General features: G+C 42.4%; 1 protein-coding gene across 1 annotated transcript in view; it reads left to right on the forward strand.

The window, feature by feature from the left end:
• The window catches only part of ADCY5 (adenylate cyclase 5), a 185,380-nt gene that overhangs the window by 105,619 nt on the left and 60,478 nt on the right, over nt 1-19,283 (forward strand). The window contains exon 3 of the mRNA XM_072341188.1: nt 4,590-4,711. Coding sequence (XP_072197289.1) covers nt 4,590-4,711 — 122 coding nt within the window. The remainder of the gene's footprint in view (nt 1-4,589; nt 4,712-19,283) is intronic.

Here is a 19,283-nt window from a genome sequence, read left to right on the forward strand (position 1 = left end):
CATTAATTTTTTGTACCCATGGAAGCCATGTGTTGGATGTAGATGCAGCACACAGGTTTCAGATGGAACCTCTTTGTGAGACCAAAGTGTGGTGTGATTATCAGCAAAGCCACAGCCTACAGGCAAGGTGGGTTGTAGAGAACAATGTAGAAATTGTCCCATAGAGCGCATTGTCCCTCGATTCCTCCAAAGAGGGTCCACTTCTTTCCTTTCTCTAAGTTTACTTCCTGTTTGTACACCTCTGTGCACCACAAAGGCCTCAAGTGAACTGTATTTAACTGAGAAGTAAGATCCATCACCAACTCCAATGTTCATTTTCTATAAAAAGGTCAGTGGCTGCCGGCAAACAGCCTTGTTGTCAGGGGTGCTGACCACGTCTACTCCTTTTGGACCAGCGTAGCTGTTCCTTTGTTAATACACATCTCTATCCTGAAGTACATTTGTCCATCTGATAGTAGTCTGTTCAGTCCAGCTTGAGATGAATCATGAAATCAGGCTTCCATCCCTTGGGAGACATCTTGGAGCTTGGTTGTGGGTCAAGAGAATGAATCAAGTGGAGCATCTTTGAGTTTCTGTGGCAACATGGCTTAATTTTCCCTCATGTCTCATCCCATCTACATCTTTGGGTCTTCCTTTTGGCAGTGCTTTATGAGCTTCCTCCGGCTAGACATAGTAGCTGTTTAACCTTACTGTTGAATAGCATGTACATGTGCTTTATTTTGAGAATATGTATATGAAAACCACATTCACAACCAAAGATTCTTTTTCCTTGTAATGTAGTTTCAGAAAGATGAAATGAGTGGACTCCTTTGGCAGCTCAAGATGGAGGAAAGGATTAGCCCAAGGGAATACCCATTTTATTTATTGATTACAGCTCTGTCCTGCCTGCTGACAGGCTGCCTTTGCAGCATATCTCAAATGCATGTGCCGTTCTGGGGGTAGGAGCTTCTGTGTCAGAAGTAATTCTCAAAAGAAAAGCCTTGAGAAATGCCTAGCTTCAGGCCTTTCTTCTTCCCTGCCCCCAGAAGGTGCCACACCATGCAGAAGAAAGCCAGAACAAAAAAAAACCACAGGTCAAAGCCAGTCACTTAGATGTGCCCTCTGGTACTTCCAGCAGGAGCTGTGGATCCTGGCAGCTGGGGACTCCTAATAACATTACTTGCTGCCACAGCCTGCCCTGACATTGATTTCCAGGTTCATTTCAGATGCTTTTCCATGCATAATGCATTGAGGTAGTCTTAAGGTGACAGCAGATGCAAATAAATGTCAGTTCAGCCCGCATCTGTGAAAGCCAGTCTCCAAACAGGTGCAGTCTCCAGACAGGCAATGGTGCTGCCCAGCGCTGTTAGACTCATCTGCCTGTTGCAGAAGACCTGATGATGCTCCTGTGTGCTGTTCTCTGTTAAAGGCGCCATATTATCTCTATGAAAGGGCTGTAAATTTTTCATCATTAAGTTCCTGCCAGTACCCAAAATTAGAAGTAAAAAATAAACAGAAGTCCAGGGTGTCCCATCCAAGATAGACACTTTTCATGCTTTCATTATCTCAGATAGCCTAGAGCAGAGCTGTAACTCTTCCTTGCCCAGAATAAAATAATCTTGAATTTAAATATCCTTAATAATCTGCAAATACTTCAGATTTGAGTAGAAGAGGAGTTGTCAGAAGCACACGGTTTTTACTTCTAGCATTGCTTGGCTTTTATGTGTGGGAAATCATTCTTCTTTTCATCTCTGCATCACTTAACGCGTACTGAATAGTCAGTGTTGCTAAACCTGAGGACAAATGGTCAGACATGAGACACTAAATATTTGTTGATGCCTCGAGGTCGACTTGGGGGAGTACAGCATACATAGTTTAAATTCCTGTGTGGTATAGAGTCGTTGTGCAGATGTGTGTGTTCTATATATACACCCACATATACATACATCCACATGTGCTTATGTAAATAGAGTAGATCTGTATTGTACTCTTTCATCTGAGCCTATTCTAGAGACTCCTTCTCCTCAGTATACATTTCTTTAATGTATAATTCTGTAGAACTATACTGGAATCGTATTCTGAAGTGAGAATTATATATGAATTTGCTCTCACTTTTATTATCAGGTCAGACTGATGCCTTGTTATGCTTGTAAGACAGCAGTCCCAGCCACCTCACTTGTGATTTTACAGTGAGGACTGCACTGTGTTCCAGTCATAATACCAACATGCAAATTGTGCTCTAGTGGAGACTTTAATTTCACCCTTCCATTTGAAATAAAGGGATTTTTTCTTGTTTTGAAGGCCTTTATGATGGCTTGTGCTTAGCTCAGGCACTTGTAACAGCCTCCTCTTGGTAGTTTCAGAGGTTAATTTCAGTGATCCTGATGCTCCCAGCATAGGGAATGAAGGTAATGTCCAGCTCAGTAATGCAGCTCAGTCTCAGTCTCCCAATTAGCTCCTACATGGAAGATAGCTCCTGTTGCATGCAGTCGTTTCATCTGTTAAGTTTTATTCCCACTCAGAGAGGTGTTAGTTTCCTAGAGATCCCGATTGCGTTGAAAACATTGGTTTTATCTGGCAAGTGCCTGTGGTGTCAGGAGGAGCAGGGCCGGGGGTTCTCCTGCAAAAGTTAGCCAGAAATGTGTGAAAAATCCCTTGGAGCATTAGTTGAGTAATTCACTCCTCTGAACATGTCCCTGTTTTGCAAGCAATTAAAAAAAAATAGATCCTTCCACTCTGCTGCACCCACAGGGAATGTTCCAACCTGGGGTGCCCCTGAACTCTCCAAGTAAGCTCCGAGTTATTTAAAGGATGCACATGTAGAATAGCAGCTTTCACACATTTGAGGGATGCCAATTATCGTATGCAAATGACAGCAGCACATACACTAGTTGCTCTGGTAAACATTCAAAATGTGTTGTGTTTTTGCTCTGGAGGAGTACTCTAATAGCTGGCAGGAGCCTGAGGACACGTGCATGATTCATCATCTTTTATATATATAAAATTTGATGTGTGAACGGTAGCGCATGCATTGTGTTAGTGAAGGTGAGAGTGCTTTACAAAACAAGTATCTTATCAGGACTGCTGCAGTTTGGAGCTGGGGAGGCAGACATCCCTCTAACACATCTCCTGTGTTATTGCTACTTCCTCAGGGGCTGGAGGTGAAGATCGGTTTCTTTAAGGTACATGTTGTAGGGGGGGAAAAGTAAGTCCTGGGCAGTGTCTCAGCCTATATGTCTCAGTGCATGCTGAACACACACCCAGCAAATTCATCTCCTTTTGGTTCCATCACAGCTCCTCTCCCTCCCTAGAGGAAGAAATAAATGGGGGGAATAAAAACAAACAACAAACACCCAAAAAACTAGAAATTAGAAACCAGGATGTGTTTATAACTGAAGAGCGGACAAGAGGTTTGGTGACGTGAGTAATTAGTGCAGGAATGCTGACCCCTCTGAGTCAGGGCTGCAGCTTGAGCCTTACTGTTCCCTGTGTTGTGGAGAATTAATGAGCAGTTAGATGGGGTTAGGCACCTTCGTTTATTCTATGTGGTCTGTGTCATCTGGAAGGAAGGCCATTTTTCTTCCCTCTGCTCACTGCAGGGGAATAAAATAGGCAAGGAGAATGTGGTTTCAGCTGTTCCAGAGCACTGCCTGCTAGTTGGGCTGTGCCGGAGCTGGGAGAGATGCTCACCACCTTCTCCAACCATGGTTAAAACTCTGCTATAGCAAGTGCTGCTGGCTTTTGTGTGAGTTTTTAGGAAAGTTACCAGAAAGTAATCGTTTTGTCATGCAACTAATTTTTGCCTGGCATGCAAAACTATATCTGGAACAGCTCATAAAATGGTATTATGAAAGTCACACTAAAGCTATTATTGGTAAATAAAAGTGCAATTGAGTTGTTCCAAGTGAGGGTGGAGAGCAGTGAAGTGCTGATGACAGGAGGTGTTTATTGGAATCACTCTTGTGGGGGAGTGAGTGGTTGTATGGGTCTTAATTCAACTGGGCACTGATGGTGGTTGTAAGTGGAGAAGTGGAGCGCTGTACTGGATAGTTGGCCTAACTTCTCACGCTCCCTTTATTGGGGCATTCCTATTGACTTATTACCTGCTAAGAACAGGTTTGTGCCAGCTCAGGGGAGCGTGCTCAGATGATTAGATAGTGGAAGAAGGGATTTTAAGTGGTGCCTGAGGGTGTTGGGGTGTGAATCCTGGGGTGCTATGGGAAACAGGACTTCATGGTGGTATGGAGAGACTGTGTGTAAGGTCAGATGGTGTCATGTAGCAGGGTCCTTCAAGGAATGTGCAAGTGCCATTTCTGAATTGCGTGGATCTTTCATTTGCAAGAACTGGCAACTGTTAATCACAGGCCCAATGCACCTGGGATGAAGAATAGTAATTTCTGCTCTCAAATAATTGAATTATTGTTTTAGGGTAAAGACAGAATTGCAGATACCTTAACAGGGGATCAGCTGCTGGGTTTATAGATACGGTTCCGCTTGGTTGTGCTCATCACCCCCAAAGTGGTGACTTCATTCCACCCCAGTGCGGAGCAAAGTGTGTTTGTTAACTGGGCAGCAGGTGCTTTAATTGCTTCATCTGTCTGACTCCACAGGAGCGTCTCCTGCTCTCTGTACTTCCTCGACATGTTGCCATGGAGATGAAAGCTGACATTAATGCCAAGCAGGAAGATATGATGTTTCATAAGATCTACATCCAGAAGCATGACAATGTCAGGTAAGAAGAACAGCCTGCCTCCCAGCTGCTGGGGAGGATGGACTCTCCCAGTGCTTGGCACCTATGGCCCGGGAATGAAGATGTCAGCAGCACATAATCCAGAATAAGTGTAAAAGCAGTTTGGAGTGTCACCAGTTGACTTTGTAAGTTTGTTTATAGGACAGGAGAAGGATTGCCACATGTTGTCAGTATCTTCCTTTGAGAAGCAACTTTAACTAAACTTAACTTCCTTTTTTGTTTGTTTGTTTTTTCTTTTCCCTGGACTGTGTCTCAGTGGCTTTGAGAATGTGGAATATTTCATTATTTTTTCAGCAGTAACAAACGCCCTTCTGATAAGTCATGAAGGGATGCAAGTTATAGGTGGATGCCACCTTCCATGGGATGAATTGCAGAGCCCAAATAGGGTTTAAGTCCCTTGAAGCAGTGCCTGCCAGCCTGTAACTTCGAGCAGGATGTCCATTTGTGACAGCCCTTGGCACCTGCTCAGCCACCAGTCAGCCACACAGTACTGTGTCTTGGCTTACGTGGATGAGCAGAAGAGCTTCTGCGTGTCACCAGGTTCCCTGTGTGCACTCCCCAAGGAAGAGGGATTGAAGTCATAACGTAGTTGCTGGATATCTTTATGGGCTGCAGTTAAAAGTAAAGTTTAACCTAATCTTAACACATTTTACTTCCGCTATTGTAGTCTCTTTGGGAATGACTTCTGTGTCTGTCAGGCCAGATCCTGATGCTGTGTAACAACTCTTTATTTGCAGGTCTAAAAGTCACTCAGCACAGTTAAACCCTAGTAAAGATTGTTATCTGTTTTGGATGATGCTTCTTTGAAATCTTGTTTAAATGATATCACTAAAGCAGCAAAACCAAATTAATAATTAATAAATTAACAAATGTGAAGCAAGCTCAGTATTCAACACACGTTTTTTCCCTCCTTTCTCTCTTTCACTTTGCCAGGTAACAGCTTCATGTAGCTTTTACCCACATGTACTGAGAGCAAAGAGGAGGTAATTTAGGAACATCTCATCTTCTTATGCTTTGGGGAAATGAATAACTAAGTATGAATATTGAAAAAGGAAACACGATTTGGTACAAATGACTCATTTCACACTAGGAGTTCGGTATGGAGCTTTGCTCTTGCCTGGGTGCTCTGAAACCACCCCTGGTGGAAATTACTGTGAATGGTTCTGAAACATTGATGTACACCTGGAAACACAGTGGTGGCAGGGGGTAGTGCCTCGACAATGTGGATTAATGAATTGGCTGAAGAAAAGCAAGTGCACACATTACTTATGGGGAAATGCTCCAGGGGAGGCTTTTGACATTAGAACACTCCAAGTAATTTTGTTTTGTTTTTGTCACTGTTCAAAAATGTCATAAGATCTGAGTTTTTATGAGCTAGAGGTTATTGTGTCAAGGCAATTGAGAGGCATGTGAAGGGTGCTGTGCCCAGCCATTGAATCTGGCTTCCTGTTGCTGATTTACGAGCAGAAACATTTCCTCCACGGTTTGCAGAGGTGGGAAGGTCTGTGTGTATGTGTGCAGAGACACGTGTTTCCCTCCACCTGCGGCCGTAGGCAATGGTTGTCTTTTCCCACTCTCCCGGATTAGCTGAAAAAGCATATTGTCAATGAAAGGTGAGGCATCTGCCCAGGGAACATGTGGCTGCCCCATCCCCGGGGGCATTCGAGATCAGGTTGTATGGTACCCTGGGCAGCCTGAGCTGGTGCCTGATTTAGTGGTTGGCAACATTGCTTGTGGTAGAGGGTTGAAACTAGGTGACCTTTGAGGTTCCTTCCAACCCAAGCAGCTCTATGATTCTGTGGAAGTCTAATGAATGGGAACTTTTGTTCACCATTAAGACTGCTGTTTTAATGCCTTGACCATTTTAGCAGCTCTTCAGACTGCTCACAGATTTCCCCATTGGTATGGAGGCCACAACTTCAGAGGCCCAGGAGAAGAGCCCTGCTCCTGCTTTGGTATTTTGAGTGAGAGAAGGGGTTTGCAACATTCCGTATCAGAGAAGATTAAATATTCTAATTTTCAGGAATGATTGGGCCTGGGCATTTGGGACCACCTCAAATTTCAATTAAAAAATGAACCCAAACCGATCTACCAGCAGAAAATTGTTTGCTAAAATTATGTGAAATTGCTGTGTGTTTTTGCTGCATTTCTATTTTAAATTTGGAGTCTTTAAATGTCCGGTTCCGCTCTGATATTTTTGGTTCGTGATATTGTAAAATGTACTTTTTTCTTTTCCTTGAAAACAAAACAAAAAACAACAACCAAACAAACAAAGAAACGCAATAACCACCACCCAGCATCAAACAGTGTAGAAAGGTCTTTCCCAGCTGCCCCAAGTAGGTCTGTAAAACACAGTCGTGATCCTTTAACAAGGGCATTTCTGCCACAATATTGCTTACTGTGTTAGATTTATCTCAGGGGTCAGTTTATCTCTGCGGGGTAAAAGGTGATGTTTTTAAGTCTCTCTGACCTGAATGGATAAAAGCAAACCTTTTTAGAACCTACCTTATCAGGACTTCCTGTGAATGAGTTCATAATCTCCTGCTTATTGTTATGGAAAGTAAAATTCAGAGACTAATTTATCCACAATGAAAATATAATTTCCTGTCATTTTTTTGGCAGCAAAATTTGTTTCAAGATTATGTTCTTTTGAAAAAAATAAGGGTGATGATGGAGCTAAGATGAAGGTTTGGTGTTAATACTCTCTTTTGAGATGCAAATGAACAAAACCTTTGAACGGAGAATGAAACCATTCCCCATCCTGATTTATTGAATGAGAATTAACTCTGACAAACAGAGAACGGTAGAGCATGACGTGACCTTTCCCACATATGTGTGTTAAATATAAAGTCTATTGTCAACTGAAATCAGGAAAGGAGTTCCCAAGACCATGCAAGTAATTCTGGGCAAACAACAAGATGAATTATGTAAGTAAAGCAGTTTACTTTATCATGAATGAGATTAGGTCTGATAGACAAACCCTAAAATACCCACAGATAATACTGTTTACTGAAATGCTTCCTAGGCGGAATTTAAAATGTTTTACATTTACTATTTATAGTGTTTCTCTGTAGAGATAGTGGCTTTAATGTTATCTAGGTTTGGCCAAATATAGTAACCTCTATGCTGTAAAAGGAGACTTGAAGTCCTCCGTGAAGGGATAAAGGTTGGCTTTGTCATTGGAATTCCTTTGATGAACTGTTTTAAGGAGTTTATTTTAGGGCCAACATCCAAGCGTGGTGAAAGTGACAGTTTCCTCTTTTCGGTCCTTTGCATAATTCTTATGAATCATGTGCTCAACAACATTAACTTGATCTCAGAGTTTTCTAAGCATCTTGAGAACTCGAACTAAACTGTTCACAAGAAATGAAACAGTCTATTTGCTTTTGCCACTGTAAATAACCGTTTTTAACTAGTTGTCTTGCTGACACTAGTTTTCTGATCTCATAACATTCTAACAACAAAAATGTCTCCTTAAAATGACTAAACAATTGCACTTTGGCTGAGTATCAGAGTGTTCAATCCAGGCATGTCAACTTAAACTCTTTACCTTATAGGCGTTGTGGTGCTTAATTAGTTGCTTACAGAGGGCATTAAACTCTTGGACTGCAAGTTGCTATCTAATTGTGTGTTATGTTTTCAAGAATTTCAACTAAAAAAAAACAATTTCCTCATTCTTTTCACTGTCCCTGTACAAAGGATGTCCAGTCTTAATATTTCTTGGAGTTACAATAGTTATCCATATAAATAGCAGTGCAAGGCTGAGCTCTGACTGCAGCTCATAGGAGAGCTCCCAGAATAGAGCTGTAATGGAATGGACCAGTTGAAAGCAGTGCACTGCTTAATGGTGTGTTTTGGTTGGTGAGTACATGCAGGGGGCTGCATCTTCCAACTTGCTAACAGCAAAATGCCTCCTGGAATGCTAAATGTGTTTATAATGAGACATATTCTCTCTAGTCTGGGTCAGACAATAGATTGTCTTTTGGGGACAGTTTTGCCAGTTGGCTGATTTTCTTCAGGAGCTCATCTGGTTTCTGGTTTTGTGCTTTTTTTCCATGAGAAGTTACTGATGCTAAGCAGAAACCAGTTTAATTTTACCATCTTCAATAGATAAAACTATATTAAGGGAATATATAAATTTGTGAATGTTCTCCTCTGGAATTTTCCAAAAATTTCCCGAATAATTTCTTGTATCATTCGAAGCTTTAATTTCTATGGAAAGCCCTGTTGCTAGGGAAAGGCAGCACCAATAACTCTTATAACAGATTCATGGAATGGCTTAGGTTGGAAAGGACCATCTAGTTACAACCATCTGCCATGGGCTGGTTGCCACCCACCAGCTCAGGCTGCCCAGGGCCCCATCCAACCTGGCCTTGAGCACCTCCAGGGATGGGGCACCCACAGCTCCCACGGGCAGCCTACAGCAGTGCCTCACAACTCTGTAAGTAAAGATTTCTTTGCTAACATCCAACCTAAATCTCGCCTCTTTTAGTGTAAAAGCAATTCCCTATTGTTCTGTCACTGTCAGACTGTGTAAAAAGTCAGTTCTTCTCCTGCTTGTAAGCTCCTCTCAAGTACTGGAAGGCTACAATATGCACTCTCCGGATCCTTCTCCAAGCTAAACAAGACCAGCTCCCTCAGCCTGTCTTCATAGGAAGGATGCTCCAGTTCTTTGATCACTTTCGTGGCCCTCCTCTGGACTTGCTCTGACAGCTCCACAGCTTTCCTGATTTGGAGGCCTGAAAAGCATTCATGGATGGGTTTGATTGGTTCCCACTATCAAGTTAACAAGACCTCTACCTGCTTTTCTTCATTCCAGGCCTATGCTCACATGCAGCAGTAAGTTATTTTTGGAGGTAGATGGAGGAGAACTGTGTGGGTTTCATGTGGGTGAAGGTGTCCTCCGCGTTAAATTGCCATCATTCTGGTTCAGGTTGTAGGCTGAGAAAAGCAAGTAGGAGGGAAGCAATCAGTCTTTCCCCAAGTGGCAGCAGAGAATTCGACTTTTTCAGGTACTCTTCTGTTTCCCTGTCAGGAACCAGCTTCTGGGTGCTTCACCTGTATCTGTCTAGGGGTAATGTGAGCTTCTTAGTCTTCCAGAAAATTTAATGATTTTTTTATTATTTTTTTTTAAGACAGTAATTTTTAGGAAACAGCTGAGCAGGTTTCACCCATGGGTGATTGTTAATTACTTTGTGCTTACCGCTCATTTCTCGGCTCTACCTAAAATATTTGTTGTTTTTGAGAGGGAAATCAGTGCCTTTTGGAGACAAGCGTTTAAGCTGAATCCAGTGTGTAAAGGGATTTGGTTTTTTGCAGCCTTTATTATTTCTGAGCTTGATGTCGAAGCTGTGCACTAAGTTTAGATGTTGATACTTTATGATGCAATTCAACTCAATGTCACTCTCTTTTTAATATGTGTCGGTGGTTCAGTCTCGAAAATTTTAATGTATAGAATAGAGCAGGTTTATATAGTTATTGATTCTGCCTATTTGTGTGCGTGCTCAGCACCCTCTTGGAAGAACAAATGCACGCATGCTAACTTGTTTAAGCATTCCTCTGACTGTCTGCAGGTCTTTCTCTTTGAACTGGGAATACACTGTGATCTTCCTCTCTGCTGGGAGCACCCAGTGCCTTCTGGGGCATGAGAGAGTCTTGTACCCTCCATAGAACAAAACAGATAAATAACAGGTTGAAGGGCACCCTGCTGGTTGCATTACTTAAAAGCATGTGTTGTAATAAAGACAACAGCCCAAAAATGCAGCGTGGCAGGTGACTGCAGATCTGTAGCCACCAGCAAGCCATCAGCAATTAGGAAGAGCCTGTGATGTATAATTCACACTCAAGGGTCTGTGAAGTTCACAGGGTGATGGATTGAAGAGTGTTAGATGTTTTAATGATGAAATGCTGTGAATGGTAATTTGGAGAGAATAATGAAGGTGCCTGCAGAAGTTTACAGAGCAGAATTTTAACTCATCAAGGTTATTTGGTTTCTAGAAATAACTTATTTTAAAGAAGGCAGATCTCACTGCTGATTGGCCTGATTGATAGTAAAGGCAGTTGCATTAAGTGCATAGTTAAAAAAAATTATTCAACTAATCTACTTTCAGTCTCCTCTGTTCTACAGTAACCTTAAGGGAGGGGGAAAAGAAAGTTATTTCTGATCAGAACTTTACGAAGTCTTACTTTTAAAAACTTGGTTAACTTAATCAATTACTGTGTCATGTAGTTAACATGCAAAGTGGTTTTAAGAACATTGAGCTTATATAATAACATTTGAAGAGGTTCTTGTTAAAATCATCCTACCTTTTTGCTTCCTCCATAGACTATAATGACTGAAAAGCAAAATCAGTTAAATTACTTTATTCTGTAATGCACTGAACTTGGTACAACTATTTAAAGCACCCATTTACAGAAACTGTAGAACCGGGGCACAGTTATTTGGTGGGGATGGATTAACTTGTCTTAACTGTATTTAAATCCCTCAACAACAAATGATAATATGTGCATCTGTTCTCATTGATGTATATATAACTTGTACACTGGATAAATGATGAAGAAGAGCCAAACCTGAAACCAGTTAGTAGAGAGGAGAGGTCTTGTGTCCTGTGATACGAGCTAGAGCTTTGCTCCCTTGAATCTATGTCCTCCAGTTGCTGAAAATCATAGTGTGTGCTTAAAACTTCTTTTCCATTAATTCTGCTTGAAAATGAGAGGTTGAAAAAGCTGGAAACAGGCTGGTACTGGCTGTGTAGGAACTAGTCTAGGAACAGGTTGCTTCAGACAGAGAGCTGAGCAGAAATAAGCAACCAGAGGACTGCACAGAACAGCAAAGGAGGAAAAAGATCAGAGATTAAATGAATGTCAGCATGCACGCCACTGGCAGAATAAGAACCACAGAAATGTGCGTGTGAGCTCTCCTCGATCAGTGATTTGTTTTTAAAAGCCAACAAAAAAAGAGGAAGATGTGTATTTTCTTTCCTTTCACTGTGGCCAGCAGAAACCTTTGGTGTTGCTGCATGTGTTTGGGGGATACCTGTGGCTCTCAAAGACGCTGACAGATTCTAAGGATGTTGGCAAGTAACCATCTTCCTCTTTGAGCCAGAGTCCTAGATGAATCCTTTAAATATATAGAAGGGTGATGAGGGTTTGAAACTAGCTTCATCTACCTCAGTTGTATAGAGCTGACCCCCAAGCTCTTGTGCAGTGACTGCTCGTGCTGGATGCTTCATCATCTGTGTGACTTTCAGCAAAATGTTCTCACCTAACCTTGTGTTGTGCAGAAAATATCATAGTACATGGCTGGTGACACAGATGGGTGACCACAGCTTTGTTCTATTGCCAGATCATCCAGAAATCCCTTTCTTCCTCTTTAGCTGCTGGAACTACAGCTTGCCCTCCCATGTGAAGGGGAAGGTGTGAGGCAGCTGGGAATTTTGTCTGAATAGAAGTGCTGACAGTCTGTTGATCCTCCAAGACAGCTCACTTGGTTTTTGTTGTTATTGTTTCGGGTGGTTCCTTTGGTGTTTTTAGCTTTATGGAGAACTCTTACAGATTCTGATAATGCATTGACACCATTTCACACTCGTTGTAGGGAATGTGTTGCTAATAGGATGTTACTGGGACAGCTCTCGACAACCACTTAATTTCAGTTGTCTCCAGGGCCTGGCAGACTCATACATCAGTGAATGCAGCAGCAAGTTGGAGAGAGGCTTTGTAATGCCCTGGAGCGTGAAGGAGATGAGAGATGTATGTTGTGTTGCTGGTGGGGTATTCATGTAGTGGTGAGGCAAAAATTACAGGAAAGCCCAGAAAGCCTTGGAAAGTAAATTCAGCAATTGTTAGCAATGGCTGGAGGAAAGGAGATGAAAGAATGGAGAAGGGCCCCATACCGAGTTAGACAGTGGATTGCCATAGCGGTTCTGATGGAGGGCCTCCAGCCTGGGGAACGTGCACACCAAGGTGCTGCTGCTTTCTGCAGGGTGTGCTTCCAAAGAGCGAGCTAGCAAGAATCAGTTTGCACAACAAAGCAAACAAAGCTTTGGCTTCTGCTCAGTTGAACTTGAGCATTTCTAGTTACAGACCAGACTTCAGCAGGAGCTAAATGGTGATCCGTACAAGTATAATTACTGTTTCATTTGGAGTCTTTTGTTCTGGGTCATCTTCAAAACTACTGTAAATTCGATTATAGGATTTATTTTATTTGCAGGCAAGAGAAAAAGGCTTTTCGAGTTAATAGTTCTACTTTGTTTTAATTAAAAAGGAGAAAGAAACCATGTCTCCTGTACATTTCTTCCTTAAGAATCTTCCCTGATGCAGAGCAGCAGCCCCCAAGTCGCAGTTTAGGATGACAGGTCCAGTGCGGGGACAAGTTTGTATTGGAGAGTATCAATAGTAAGTGATGTTCTCTTCTGAAGATACAAGCAGTTTTTGTCATTTTCAGCTGCAAACAGAATAACATTTTGTTACGGAACTTAAAAGTGATTACAAATTTCTTACAAAGCCTGAAATTGCAGCTGTGACTTTTCTGCTGAGCTCCTTTTCCTTGGAAGTATATGGTGGGGGAAGGAATAAGCCGAAAACGATGTGTTTCTCTAAAAGTCTATAAAGAACTGGAATAAAAAAAGGAGAAATAGAGCTGGAGGACAGCTGTGCAGAACTGATGCTGTGGGAATTCTGTGGGGATTTGGGATTCTGAGATCAGCGTAGGGAGGTGACAGCATTTCTTCACCCACTGCAAAACGACATGCGATGAGAATCATCCCGGCTACACTTCTGTAATACAGAAGCCCAGATAACACCAGCTTCTTAAGCATGTAGTAGATCACTGCATGTCACTGGTTTATTCAAGTGATTATTTTTTTTGCACTTTCCCTCACGCCTTCTGAGTTTTGTTGTGTGTGTTTTTTGTGGGTTTTTTTTCCTGCAGATTCAAGGATCGTTTTTAGTGAAAGATCGTAAGAGCTGTATTTTGTTGGTCTGTCTTGAACCCCACTGTCCTGTGTCACAGGGAGCACTGAAATCAGCAGCGCAGAGTGGTGCCGCCTGCCTCTGCCTCTAATTATTCCGAGTGTTTTATACATAATGAGCAGCTGCAGCACAAGGTCCAGAGGACACCCCCGTTTCCAATCCAAAATAGCCTGTTGTCCAGCTCACGCTACATTCAGGCAGGGAGAAAATCAGAGCTGTGTGTTCTTACTTCTTGCAGGCAGGGGGGTCGTAACAGTTTCCTCCCTCCAGTTATTTATTTATAGTGGGTTCTTGCAGAGTGTTGAAGATTGCAGGCTGCAAGTTGTTGTGTGTCCTCTGTTCCTTAAGGGTGTGCCTGGCTGATGTGGGGTTTTAGCTGGCTGTAGTATGGGATCCCAGCAAAGATTTGGCAAGAGCTGCCTTGCAGGCAGCACAGATGTGGTGGGGATGTTCCTAAATGTGGGACACGCATCCTTTTGTGCTGTAGTTGCTGACTTTGCCTGAGCCCCAGCTGAATTTCTTAGTGAAAAATGAAAAGGAAAGGAAGACAACAGTAAACTGTGTTGTAAGATGCTATCATGAGGCTCAAACTGAAGCAAAAATTGATCGGTGGGGTTTTCCAGCCCCCCTGATCCTTCATTAACCACAGGGGTATGAAGCAAGAAGGGGGGAGCAGAGCCCAGCGTGATCCTGGGGGCAGTTTGCTTTCACATTTGACCACTGTTAACTTTTGTCTGTTCTGTTTGTGAGGGCTCTGTTGACTGGCTGCTGTCAGCAGGATTTTTTTCAGTTGCATAAGGACTGGGAAAACAGTCCCTGTCTGACTCTGTCACAGTGAATGGCTTTTAAGTTAAGCCGTGGCTGCAGTTATTGTGCTCTAGCTGTGACACTATAAATAAAGTTATTAACAGCAATATGTAAATGGGTTTCTATTTTTGTCCCCTGTATTGTTTGCAAAATCTAGGGCAGTTATTCAGTAAGAATCATCTGCTGTTTAGCACTGAGCCTACCAGCATTTGATGCTGTGTGGGCTGCTGCTTTTTCTTCCTTTTTTTTTCCCCCCTCCTTTTCTTTCTTTGCTCTGGCTTTTAGAATCCGGCCCCTTTGCAAGTTTGTTTATTGTGGTACATAAGAAATAGAGTAGCTATGCTAAGCGTTTTCAGGCTTCCGGAGAGTGACTGGATACTTAAGAATAGAGAATCATCTCTTGATATCTGAACTATAGGAGCATTAAAAACAGCTCCAGCAACATCAAATACCACAGCTGCTGCTTGCCTTCTTTGTGTATCCTGCAGATTCCAGTTTGTTCAGAAATCCGTGTTTCCTTCCACTCCGTTCCCATGGCTCTGCTAGGCCAGGTGAGTGGGGACTGCTGCAGGAAGGCATGGATGCGTTGTTGTCCAAACACTGCCCTACTGTCATGGCTACTCCTGTCTGGAAGGGCAAATTACACTAATCCAAGGCATCTGTTTAGAAACCTGAATGCATCTGTGCTAGGGACAGCAGCTGTATTGCTGTGATGGCTAGCAGATATACTGCCCTACACATTTCTAGCATGGATAAGGCATCATTGGCTGACGACATGCCATGGTTCAGTGCTTCACATAAGATAGTTTGAACAAAATTCCTATGTGTAGAATCACAGAATCATTGACATTGGAAGGGACCCATAAAGGCCATCTGGTCCAGCTCCTCTACAGTGAGCAGGGACACCTACAGCTCCATCAGGTGCTCAGAGCCCCATCTAGCCTGTCCTTGGATGTCCCCAGGAACAGAGCATCCACCGTCTCTCTGGGCAACCAGTGCCAGTGCCTCACCGCCCTTGTTGTGAAAAACTTCTTCCTTACATCCAGTCTCAATCTCCCCTCTTTTAGTCTGAAACCATTTCTCCTTATCCTATAACAGCAGACCCCACTTAAGAGCCTGCCCCTTTCTTTCATGTCACTCCTCCTTTAGAAACTGAAAGACTGGCTTCCCCGCATCCCCTATAGAGGAAACCCAGCATGCTTGTCCTGTGCCTCCTCATGATTTCAGTGACAACTGTGTTGGCTTGCAGGCAGGCATTGGTTTTGCAAAGATGTAGGAAGAACTGACTCAGTAACTTTCCTCTTATTTTTATGGTCTGGGACACATCACCATAAATATTTTTACAACGGTCCCTAAGGTGGCTTCCTATGCTATAGAAGAGATCTGGTCACAGGCTATTGATTTTATTGGTATTAGTTCAGTGGTAAACTAATAACTGTTTACAGGAAATTCATTTGGAGATGGTATTTTGTGAATATTGCAAGTTGGAAGCAAATGGCTCAGTGAAATATCTTAATGCTTAACAGAGAAATGAAATTTTCCAGTGGAAAATGCAAGAGAAAAGCCATTTCTTTATGTGCATATCTATTATTCCAGCGATGGCAATTATAGTAATTCTCTTGAAATCAAGTTAAAATTACATGCCTGCTTCATTATGAGAAGAAACCACTGATTGCAAAAATCAGTGGAGATTTGACTGGAAGTTATAGAGGAAGACTTCCACGTGCAGTGGGCAGCAGTGCCTCACCACACTGCCTGCTGCAGCATCTCAAGGGGGCTTCATGCAATGTTCCCAGGATTCACAAGGCCAGGATTCATGTTCCTGCTTTGCTGTGGTGTGGTTTTGAGCTTCTTTTTACATCTTCTTTATATACTGTGCTGCTGTCTTGGTGTGGCGTTGCTTCCACAGTGCCAGTGAGTGAATGTAAAGATTTGTGAGGTGCTTACTTGCCATGTTCATGGACTCACATTTGTTTTCTCTGGCTGCACAGCCTTCCTCCTAAGTGCCTTTGAAGCTTCTCTCACACACGCGTCCTTAATGCGAACATTGCTGCAGGTTGCAATATGTCACGTCTTGTGAGCCATGGTTTTTTTTAGTATTTCTTCATTTTATCCATTACTTAATGCTGGATTGTTTGAGAACTTTATATTGGAGCTGGAGATACAGCAGTCTGCTGTGTTTTACAAAGAAGGAGATTTGAGGCAGAAGACAACTAAGTGATCACGTGCTCAAATGAGGGGCTGGTGAAGATGAGACTCACAGGGTCTTGGCAGCTTGTACCTTGACCAGCATAATGAAACAGAAGTGCTGTAAATCCTTTATGATATTATCCATCATTACATTTATAACCTGAATGCCATAAAGTAGATTTAACACTACTTAGTATGCATGAAATATCACATTTATGCAAAGCGTCTTGAATATGAGGTCGATTAGGGAATTTAATTTTCCTTGTTTAAGGATGATTTTTGCATAGAAACATGCAAGTTAGTGAGCTCACCTATGCTGCCTGCCTCTTAAGAGGGAGTGTTTTTACTGCTGATAATGGTTGTACAGAATGTCATTCTATTTACATTGCTTCTCCATGGTAGCTGGAGTTTTCTGTGTCCCCAGAAGGAAATGCAAGACTATGGCAGCTAAGTGTCATCAATCCGTTGCAGTGTGTTAGTGGATTGGATTTTAAAAAGGAAACAAAAGCCTTGCATTTAAATTGTGGGCCCCATAAAGTTGGGAGAAATTTGCTCGTGACTTGAGCATATCTATTCATTAATTGTTCTTATCAGGTAAGGGGTATTAATATAGCGCACAATAACCAGATAACAGGTTCAATTTCCTGCAGGTTTTTTCCTTTTCATTTAATACTGAAATTACAGCCAGTCCCGCTTCTCACTGAACACATCATGTGCTTCGTCATTAAATGTATTATCAGGTTTGTTTATTAATTAAGAACGATAATTGAGCTCAATAAATGGGCTGTACCATTCTCTTTGGTCAACCATTTCACCTTTCAGAACATACAACAGAGAATTACGTCTTAACTTTAAGCTTAAGTGTCTCATTGATGTTTCTCAGTAAAGTGGCCATTAGGAAGCACTCGTGGTAAAATGCCTCTGTATACTTTGGGTTTCTCTTTACATTTTCTCTGTGTCATTTCAAGAACACAACTGCTGTATTACATTTAAAAATATGAAAGTGAGGAGACAGAGAGTCTGCGAGCCTGTTGACTGTTCCAGACAGGCTGGTAGGACTCGTGTTGCCTTGCTTCAGCAATCAGTGTTCCCAACAAATGGCCACTTCAGTGTTATTGATCTGATAAGCTCCCAAACACTCATGGTATCTGCCAGTATGGAGAGCCGCATCACTTGTCCCGTGTTCAGCTTATACTTGAAATATTCTGAGTATTTTTGTACCTAGTCTGCTCCCTTTGAAAAGAAGCAGACGGCTACAGGGAAGGTGTAGTTGCTTGTTAATGTCCTAAGTTATAGTATTTACAAGGGCTGCTCTGAAAGTACTGCCTTCTGTTTTATGATGATGGCCCACAGCATCAGAGGCGGGTGTTGGAGGTATGGCAGCAGAGGTTGAACCTTCCCACCAGTATTCTGTTCCATGTTGTTGCTGTATGACAGACAGCAGCAGAGGGGCAGTCTGATAAAATGGTGTCTGACATGGAACTGCCTGCGAAGCAGAAACATGGAACTGGATTCCCCGTGTGGAAAAAAGCACATTGACATTCATCAGGGCTTGCTGAACATTTATGGAGGCCAAACAGTGGTTGTGAGTACAGTGAGGCAGTGGGTGGTGAAACACTGTGAAACAGTGCATCACTTCTGCTGGTGAAGGTTTTTCTGAGCACAGTATGCAGGTTCTTGTTTATTGCTGGTGAAAATGCATGGCTAATCGTGGTGACTATTGAAAAACAGTGTTTTGTAGCTGAGAATTTGCACTATCACATAGTATTATTGTACCCTTTGAATCTCTTGTAGCTTCCACAGAAGTAAATAGGAGGCATTACTTTCAGAGCAACTCAGGTGGAAGCTAATGCGCTGTTTTTGTTGTGTCCTCACCATTCAGAGGAAAAAGTGAAGAGACACCAACTTGCTGGACAAATAAATCACCAAAGGCCAAGATGCCAGGGAAGAGAATGGAGGGAATGAAGAAGTAGGGTTAGGTTGAAATGACCTCTGCTTGCAGAATGATTGCAGCTTTTCCAATAGGGAATGAAAAAGTGCTATTACTTGACTAAATATCCATGATACCAGGGAAAAACAGACTGGAAGCTGTTTAAACAGAATGAAGAGCTCATTCTTTCAAAAGTAAAGACAAGGAACTGAGCAATCTGTAACAGAAAGCATCCCAAACTATGATTCCATGCGACTCATCCATCTCTGTCCCCTACGCATGACCCAGTATTTCAAGATACGCATGTGAAACTGTTAACTTTCCATGCCAAAACGTATTACTCCATTGCCTTCTCTGACAACTGACTGACTGGTTAGTGGCACCCTGCCTGTAATGTGCTTCATTTAAGTTCTGAGTTGTTTCTTATTCCTATTGCACTGCTTCTGTGCCTCTGGTCGCTCTTGCAAGAAGTCCTCTCAGAGGAGGGCAGGCAAGAATAGCACCTGACTCCTACCACTGAGGTGGTAATGGATAGTCCCTTCTTGTAGAGCTCTCTAAGTTTTGACTTTCTTGTGGTTTTTGGGAGGTTTTTTTTTGGCAGGATTTTGGCATCAAACATTGCTCTAAAGCCAGAAAACAGATTTCAAGAGCACTCAC

The sequence above is a fragment of the Excalfactoria chinensis genome, chromosome 7 (assembly GCF_039878825.1).
Source record: "Excalfactoria chinensis isolate bCotChi1 chromosome 7, bCotChi1.hap2, whole genome shotgun sequence".
Taxonomy (NCBI): Eukaryota; Metazoa; Chordata; class Aves; order Galliformes; family Phasianidae; genus Excalfactoria; species Excalfactoria chinensis.